This window comes from Benincasa hispida, chromosome 3 (genome assembly GCF_027475165.1).
Source record: "Benincasa hispida cultivar pf3 chromosome 3, pf3_genome.v1.1, whole genome shotgun sequence".
NCBI lineage: Eukaryota > Viridiplantae > Streptophyta > Magnoliopsida > Cucurbitales > Cucurbitaceae > Benincasa > Benincasa hispida.
Genome location: NC_143480.1, coordinates 791,882 through 801,001, shown reverse-complemented (window position 1 = coordinate 801,001; position 9,120 = coordinate 791,882). Strand labels below are relative to the sequence as shown.

Sequence of the window (9,120 nt, the reverse complement as noted above, 5' to 3'; positions counted from 1 at the left end):
AAAGTGAAATAGAAAAAAACTAAAACGGTATTTTAACCTAAGATAAATATGTAATTTGAGTTTTTTCCTATATCAAAAATAAAAATGAATTCACTAGAAAAATGGAATCTCCACGTTCAGAGGCTACCAGTGCCACTCATCTCCAAGAGAAGAAGAAAATCCCGAAAGCTACTACTAAATTTGCTTCATGTGGGTAATAATTTATCATTGTTTTAATAGAATACCAATGATTCTAACTGAACTCTTCTTCTTCAAAAACAAGTGCGAACTAAAGTCATAAAAATATTCATTCGCCTACAAAGTGAAACCCAGATCATGCATGCTTCATCATGTTCCATACAAATTCATAAATCCTCCTGTGTTTTATTCTTCCTTTTAGGTTTTAGACTAACATAAATTCGTTCAATTTGGAGTTTTTATTAATCTACATTCACATCCTCAGCCAATTGTATCAATTTGTACAAGAAAGAAAGTGTAGATTGTGATGAATGATGATCTGAAGAAAAATGTTCCAACTTGTAAATTAAGTCGACAAGCCAAGGTACCAATAGCAGTACCACCATTATGATATTACAAGAGCCGAATTCACATTCTATCTATGTATCAAGTATCCGGTATGCTATGCTCCATCTTGCCTTCTCTGCGTTTCCATTGTCTTGTCTTTGTTGAATACTTTTACTCCACCTCTTTTTTTTCTCATTTCTGCAACCACAACCACAACACACACAACCAATTATGAATTTCCTTCACCAAACAAAAATACAATTTATTTTTAAAGTATTACTACTGTCTTACCACGTTACACTGCGCCTTGTCTTAGCGTTTCAGTTTCAATGTGGGCTTCAACCTTGTTCTGGCTGTCTAGTGGCATGTACTGCGACATGATAGACATAATCTCCGAGTCCATGTAAGACTGTCAAATAGATATTATTTCAAGGCTTAGTTAACTCAGGACACTGCATTCTAAATGCTAAATAAAATATATACTCAAGATTGACAAAGTGGTGAGTCAGTGTTATACCCGCAGCCTATATTTGTAGAACATGTAACCGGCTAATCCCCCTCCAACGACCACTGCCAGCACCAGAAAGACGAGGAACATTCCAACTTTTGATCCACTTTTTTCTGAATTGTCAACAACAAAGATCACGTTCAAGGATCATTCATTCCTATTTCCTGATTCCATAGTAGGAAAGGATGGCATACTTACCGATACAAGTATCTTGGTCCTTCATGTATACTTGGTTACCACTACATTTACATTGATATCCACCCCAAAAGTTCTTGCAGCTACAACCATCACACTGACAAGTAAGACGCTCCTTGCATTCATCAACATCTGCCTTTTGCATTACATGATCATGGTCATTAATAAAAAAAAACCTTCACAACACTCACTCTCTAAACCACTCTCAAAAAATTCATTAAGCAACTTTACAGCAGTGGTTTTAGAACCAACCTTCGCAATTTTGGCCATCACCTCTAAATCCAGATGGACACTTGCAACCACTTATATCCGAATTCTACTTTTTGCGTAAAAACATGAAATGCAATGGTAAAGTTAGTTAATGGTGGTAACTGGTAAGTGAAAAAAAATACTATGCTTCTAAATCTGACAAATTATGATGGAAACAGCACTAAACTGAGCAAGCTGTGGCAGTTAATCCATTTTTAGTTTCTGACCAGCAACCGCCATTGTTAATCGTACATCTTGCAGGTCCATATGCTGTTAAAATAAACAACAAATGAAATAATTAAATCAACTTAATTTAAAGAAACTCGAAAGTCCTTTAAAACCGAAGGAAGTAAATTAAAAAAAAAAAAAAAAAAAAAAAAAAAAAAAAAAAGTAACACAAGGTCTAACACAAAATTATATGGGTGCCAATGAATTGTCAAGAGAACTTTCGTTTGTGGAACAATAAAACATAATAGTTTTACCTTCACAAGAAGTGTAACCATCTCCTTTATACTGAACACCATTAACGATAGGACACTCACAAACTCGTCCCCTAAATGTATCCTGATCAAAATATTAACTAATCATTAATTTAAGATGCAACCGCAAACCTCAGAACAAAACTTCAAACCATATATAAACGTTCTTTTGTGAGGGAAGAAAATGTGAGAAATTGAGAAACTCCTCGTCTTAGATTGATTGTCTTCATTATAGGTTTTGGAAAATTGGGTGTCTTTCATAGAGTCTTTGAAATTATTTTCAGTTAAAGATTGTAAGAAATGGTTAAAAGACATTCAAATTTTCAAAAATAGAAACTAAGAAAAAAGTTAGGAAGATAACCTAAAATGTATAGAAATGTTCATTTTGTACCTTGCATGCAGTTATGTTTTGTTGTAGGAGCTGCCAACAGCCACCATTCCTTTCAAGGCATTCATCAGTTTGAATATCTGATTAGGAGTGACATCAGAACAATTTTAAGGAAAAAAATTAACATCTCAAGTTGAAGGTGGCAATCACAATCTTGGACAAGGAATTGAGCAAATATTACAACCTGAAGTTAAGCAAATAGGAGGCTCCTCAGTTTCCTTAAATCCCGAACAGATGGCCTTCAGCACAGCAGTTCTGTCCAATTTTCCTTCAATTCCAAATGGTTCCGATGAAGGAAAAAAAAAACTTCAAAATCTCACATAAATCACATACAAATTAAAATAACTGGCCAACCACTAGATAGCGAACCTCGATACTGAACTTCATTAATCACTAATGTGGGTAAGATTGTAACATCACCCCGATCCCCATGGCCAATCTAAAATCGGGATTGTGAGTCTATTATTAGCAATTATTTAAACTGAAGCAGTACATAATATCAATGTTTGAAACTCCAGAATGATTCGGTATATGAAATACGATGGTTGTTTACAGAAAATTAAGGTAAAAGCATAATGATCACCTGCATTTCTTGCTCAATTTTGAGCACCTTATTCTCCACATCAGCTTCAGGATCACCCATGCATTCATTAATCTTATCAACTGGAAGATCTGCATCAGTAAGAATAGAGAGGATCAAGAAGTTGTTTAAATGTATTTATTCTTAATAATTGCATTGATAATCATGACAAACTTGAGAGCAGGATTGAGTTGAATTAAGATAACTTACCGAGAGACTTCATGACATCCTCGGCACATTGCTTGGTGTATCTCTTGTCCTTCATGGAGCATCTAACGTGAAAATCTGTAACAAAATCCCACCAAACCCAGGAGCGGTTGGTCTCATTGGAAACTCGATGCACACAAAGTTGTCTGAGATTTTCATACACAATGTCTTTGCCTTCATAGCCAACTCCAAAATCTTGCTCTGGGTCTGGTGCACAATATCTACCGTGGTTAATGCACTGAGACTTGCATTGGCTGCTAAATCTAAAGGCCTCAGGGCAATACCAAGTGATGTAGTGTGGCGTGAACTGAGTGTAACCTCCTTTCTCCAGAATCTGAGCATGACCCTTAAAACTTTTGACAAAATCCATTTGCTCATTACAACGACTCCCACATTCGTCATTGCTGTTGGTCCAAAACTCATACTCCACTCGATTGTCTGGATAGGGAACCGACTCTCTCCAGTCTAATCTGATCACAACATCATCACCATTCTTCGCTGCTTCTTTTAGGCTTGTGCCCAGTGATTTCTCTATGAAAGCAGACGGAATTTGTATCTTTTCAATGTAACCATCTGCTTCGGTGCCGTCTTCAGGTGAATCCATGGTTATTAGAGACTCGTCGATGCTGTCCACTACTAAAACTACAGCCGCTCCCGCCTGTTGAGCATTCCATACTTTCAACGCAAAGTAGCAATCTGATAATTCAACGATAAAAAAGAAACAAGATAAAGTTTAAATCATCAGAACACACTATTCTTTTGGGATTGAACTCTCCAATCAAAACGTCAATCATACACACAAAATTTTATAAATGGAGAAGGAAAAAAAAGTCAAATAAACAGAGCAATAAACATTGAGAAAAAGTAAAAGAAAACAGAGTAAAACAATAATGTGAAGGCTAAAAAGTAAAAGATTCTAGGCCCTAGAAATGATCTAGGAATTTTGTAAGATTTAAGAGGAAAGGAAAAGTTATGATAAGGAGCATTTGGGCATTGGAATTATGAAGTCAAGCAAAATTACTAGATTTCGTTGGAAACCCATGTGCTTGCGAGGCAGATGCATTGGATTAAATCGAGTAAAAAGAAGAAAGAAAAAGAAACTCATGGATCCCCTGTTTTATTGATGTTAAATGACCGTGTATTTGGATCGATCAGAGAATTTTTTATGATATTTGTGTTGGGAAAAGAAAAGGAATGGAGAAAAGTTGAAATCCGGAGTTTGTGTAAAAAGGGAAAAGGCGATTGGATGGTGGGAGTGGGTGAGTGCATTTTGGTTTTGAGTGGAAAAAAAATTGCTAAATACATATATAGAATGCGAAAAAGGGAAAAGGGGGAAGGAGAAGGAAATACCTCCACGATCAAGAAGAAGAACAGTAGGGCGAGAGGTCTTGGACTTGAAAGACTTGTCGCCTTCGAAAGGGAGACAACCGAAAGCGCTTCTTTGAGGATAGAAAACAGAGCCGACTATGAAACCACCATAATCAGGGATCCCAAAGTTGGCTATGGCAGCGTCGTGCTTGGACTTGAGAGAGGTGGGAGAGAGGACGGAGATGCTGCTCTTCTCGACGACGAAGCGGGCGTGGACATGAAGATGAAGTGGGATTAGAAGAACAAGGAGAAAGGTGAGAAGAGGCATGTTGGATTGGATTGGATTGAAGATGAAGAAGGTATAAAGAATGAGACAATGGAACCAACTGAAAAGATAATAGAAATGGAGAGGGAAGAAGAAGGGGGCAGTTGGTTGAGAAGTGAGAGAGAATGGTGGGAATAATTAACCATACAAGAGAAGAAGAAGGAAGACTTGGTTTTGTTTGCTTCTATTTGGGGCCATCTTATGCTTATCCTTCTTTTTGTTTCTTTTTCTTTTTTCTAAGTAAACTTTAAGGAAACGTTATGATTTCATCCATCACTCTCAAACCTTCATTTTCTCAATTTTAAATAAATATATAATATCTCAACCCTTTTTTTATGTTATTTTGCACCGTATAATTTTAATATTTGAATTTTTTTTTTTTATAAAAAAGTACTAATTTAATATATGAAGTTAGTCGAGCTTCCATGGTTTTTTCAATTTTGTTTAACAAAATATTTCTCTCTCTCTCTATATATATATATATTTGTTAAGGATATTATTTCCTTTTAGTAGAACCGTCAATTGTATATATTGATGTCCATTGTATTCATGTTGGCTATTTTTTATTAATTAAAACTTAAAAAATATATATTATTTACATTACTTGACTACAATATTCAATTATACATCAACTCCTTTTTATGTAAATCTTCGATAGATTAATTTCCTTTATTTTTAGAAGAGAGTAAAATTATATAAAATACTCCTATATCTTAGGATAGATTTCAATTATCTTAATCTTCTAATTAATTTTACATAAAATTTCCATTTTTACAATCAATTGTTATGTTTGATCAATTTCCAATTTACTTGCTCAAATTAAGAAGTGGTGTCTAGTTTGAACGGTAAAAATTAAAGTTATTTCATTTTAAATTTTGAAATTAAATATTATGAAATTTCTAGTTTGTTTCATTGAATAACTTTTAAAATGTTTATTTTAATATGTGATTCTTTTTATAAAATAACATAATCTTAAGTATCTACAAATTATTTTTCTAATCGCCTAATATTTTTCTCTAATTTTTGTGGTGGTATTAACAGAATATCAAAATAAAATTAATGATAAAAAAAATTAAATTTTAAACCAAGATAAACATTTTAAAAGATCAAATATAAAATTGAACAAGTATAAAGGGACCAAAATAGAAGATAAATAAAAAATAAATAGTGTTTATACTATTTTTAAAAAATAAAAGATATGAGTGGAATTAAGGGTGTAACCCTTTTAAGAATGATTTATAATTGATCACCAACTCAAATAAAAAATAAGTAGTGTTTAAACTATTTTTTAAAAATAAAAGATAGGAGTAGAATTAAGGGTGTAACCATTAAAAAGAATGATTTACAATTGATCACCAACTCAAAATTTTACCAATCAATTAAACCAAATTTTGTAAAACTTTAAGCTGCTAAATTTTCATGCAACGTCAATCACAACTTTTTATTCCAAAAATAGAATAATATTGGTGTATTTTATATTGAATTTTGAGTTTGAATGTTAATTTCATTTGAATTATGACAATTTTGTAAAATTTTAAGTTTTTTACCCTATTTAAAAATGCATATTTGTTTTATTTATTTATTATTATTATTATTTGTTGACACCTCTTCCAAAGTCAATGAATTAAAGATTAAAAAGCAATGGTTAGAGTTGAATTATTGCAACCCATAGTTAGGCTTAATTATTTGTGACCCAAGTTGATGTGTATATTTGTACATTAAAATGATCTAATATTATTAATTAAAAATTAACGAATCAAATTCAACTTGATATAACGTGTAAATTAAATTTATTGAATATTGCACTATCTTGACTAAGTAAATGGAAGACTAAAAATAAGAAATTAACAAATGAGATGCAAAGTCTAGACCACATTAAGTTATTGTTGTTATTTTTTGAGTTGACCATGTTGATTAAATTAGTTTATGTAAAGAAGATCGATTTAAATAATTTTATTTTATTTTATATGATTTGTTATTTTTTAGATGAAAGCGGCGATTAAAATGACAAGATGATATACTTAAAAAAAAAGTGACATTACCTAAAAAAAATATAATGAGAGAATTAATGTAGCTATCTGTCAAATTATTTTTTTAAATTAAATTGTTACGAAATAAATAATTGAAATCGAGCCAATGGAGAAATGTTAAAAGAAAGTTGACTCTTTCTTTTTTTCTTCTTCTTCGAAGGGCCCTTTCCCATCATATTAATATCATAGCTTTGAACTCAAAATAATAATAATAATAATAATAGCTTTTAATTACGTGTAGAAAGGACAGCCTTCGACAATAGCAAGAGGTTTTTGGTGTTCATAATAAGTTTGGCAACAGCTTAGCTGTTTTCTTGTTGTATTATTTGTATCTTATCTCGAGGAAAAACCTATGTATTCATTCATCCTTAATTTTTACTTTAATATTTTAAAATATGTCATAATATTTAAAAATTTGTTAACGTTTATTATAAAAAACAAAACAAAATAAAATTTGTATTTTATTAACATGGAAGATGCCATTTAGACATGGCCACCTGAGAAAAAATTAATTAAAAAACAAAAAACAAAAAACATTTGTTTCGAGATTATCTCCTTATAGACATTTAGATTAATTTATTTGTATTGAGATAATTTTAATATAGGCAGACCTTTTGAGGTAATCAGAGAATTTTTTATGATATTTGTGTTGGGAAAAGAAAAGGAATGGAGAAAAGTTGAAATTCGGAGTTTGTGTAAAAAGGAAAAAGAAGAGAGTGGGTGAGTGCTTTTTGGTTTTGAGTGGAAAAAAATTGCTAAATACAGATATAGAATGCGAAAAAGGGAAAAGGGGGAAGGAGAAGGAAATACCTCCACGATCGAGAAGAAGAACAGTAGGGCGAGAGGTCTTAGACTTGAAAGGTTTGTCGCCTTCGAAGGGGTGACAGCCGAAAGCGCCTCTCTGAGGATAGAAAACAGAGCCGACTATGAAACCACCATAATCGGGGATCCCAAAGTTGGCTATGGCAGCATCATGCTTGGACTTGAGAGAGGTGGGAGAGAGAACGGAGATGCTGCTCTTCTCGACGACGAAGCGGGCGTGGACATGAAGATGAAGATGAAGTGGGATTAGGAGAGCAAGGAGAAGGGTGAGAAGAGGCATGTTGGATTGGATTGAATTGAAGATAAAGATTAAGATTAAGATGAAGATTAAGATGAAGAAGGTGTAAAGAATGGGACAATGGAACCAACTGAAAAGATAATAGAAGTGGAGAGAGAAGAGGAAGGACAGTTGGTTGAGAAGTGATAGAGAATGGTGGGAATAATCAACCATATAAGAGAAGAAGAAGGAAGACTTGGTTTTGTTTGCTTCTATTTGGGGCCATCTTCTGCTTCCCCTTCTTTTCATTTCTTTTTCCTTTTTCTAAGTAAACTTTAAGGAAACGTTATGATTTCATCCATCACTCTCAAACCTTCATTTTCTCAATTTTAAATAAATATATAATATCTCAACCCTTTTTCTATGTTTTTTTGCACCTTATAATTTTAATATTTGATTTTTTTTATTATAAAAAAATACTGATTTAATATATGAAGTTAGTCGAGCTTCCATGGTTTTTTCAATTTTGTTTAACAAAATATTTCTACACACATATATATATTGTTAAGGATATTATTTCCTTTTAGTAACCCTCAATAGTATATATTGATGTCCATTATGTTCATGTTGGCTATTTTTTTTATTAATTAAAACTTAAAAAATCTATATTATTTACATTACTTGACTACAATGTTCAATTATACATCAGATATTTTTTATGTAAATCTTCACTAGACTAATTTCCTTTATTTTTAGAAGAGAGTAAAATTATACAAAATACTCCTATATCTTAGGATAGATTTCAATTATCTTAATCTTCTAATTAATTTTACATAAGATTTCCATTTTTACAATTGTTATGTTTGATCGATTTCCAATTTACTTGCTCAAGTTAAGAAATGGTGTCTAATTTGAATGGTAAAAGTTAAAATTGTTTCATTTTAAATTCTGAAATTAAATATTATGAAATTTTTAGTTTATTTTATTGAATAACTTTTAAAATGTTTATTTTAATATGTGATTCTTTTTATAAAATAACATAATCTTAAGTACCTACAAATTATTTTTCCAATCGCCTAATATATATTTTCTCTAATTCTTGTGGCTTGAAATCTTGTTTGTATTAACAGAATATCAAAATAAAATCAATGATAAAAAATCAAATTTTAAATTAGGATAAACATTTTAAAAGATCAAGTACAAAGGGATCAAAATAGAAGATGAATAAAAAATAAATAGTGTTTATACTAATTTAAAAAAATAAAAGATATGAGTAGAATTAATGGTGTAACCATTCAAAAATGATTT

The 9,120-nt window shown here is 31.6% G+C and overlaps 1 protein-coding gene across 3 annotated transcripts; it reads right to left on the bottom strand.

Annotated features, from left to right (window-relative positions):
• Nucleotides 1–397: 397 nt before the first annotated feature.
• VSR6 (VACUOLAR SORTING RECEPTOR 6) lies at nucleotides 398–8,197 on the bottom strand. Of its 3 annotated transcripts, none has more exons than XR_016528263.1 (13): nucleotides 7,584–8,118; nucleotides 3,114–3,806; nucleotides 2,907–2,995; nucleotides 2,693–2,762; nucleotides 2,508–2,591; nucleotides 2,327–2,403; nucleotides 1,939–2,020; nucleotides 1,644–1,726; nucleotides 1,460–1,523; nucleotides 1,211–1,343; nucleotides 1,022–1,125; nucleotides 796–913; nucleotides 398–702 (listed from the first exon to the last, which is right to left on the bottom strand). XR_016528263.1 is itself a non-coding variant. In XM_039021602.2 (13 exons), the coding sequence occupies exons 1-12, from the start codon at nucleotides 8,119–8,121 to the stop codon at nucleotides 800–802; spliced, it is 2,127 nt and encodes a 708-aa protein (XP_038877530.2). In that variant the 5' UTR covers nucleotides 8,122–8,197; the 3' UTR covers nucleotides 398–702; nucleotides 796–799. The 3 variants fall into 3 exon arrangements, 2 of the variants coding, with proteins under 2 accessions (XP_038877530.2, XP_038877531.1); XM_039021602.2 differs by having other exon boundaries at nucleotides 1,211–1,339; nucleotides 7,584–8,197; XM_039021603.2 differs by having other exon boundaries at nucleotides 1,211–1,339; nucleotides 4,461–8,020.
• Between the last annotated feature and the right edge of the window lie 923 nt (nucleotides 8,198–9,120).

Bases quoted from the DNA above. Each gene is read 5' to 3' on its own strand.
- VSR6 (XM_039021602.2), bottom strand. From the start codon at position 8,121: ATGAAAAGAAGGGGAAGCAGAAGATGGCCCCAAATAGAAGCAAACAAA. The intron at 2,021-2,326 runs GTACAAAATGAA...TATTTTGATCAG, and splicing joins AAAACATAACTGCATGCAAG to GATACATTTAGGGGACGAGT. The intron at 914-1,021 runs GTATAACACTGA...TCTATTTGACAG, and splicing joins TCTACAAATATAGGCTGCGG to TCTTACATGGACTCGGAGAT.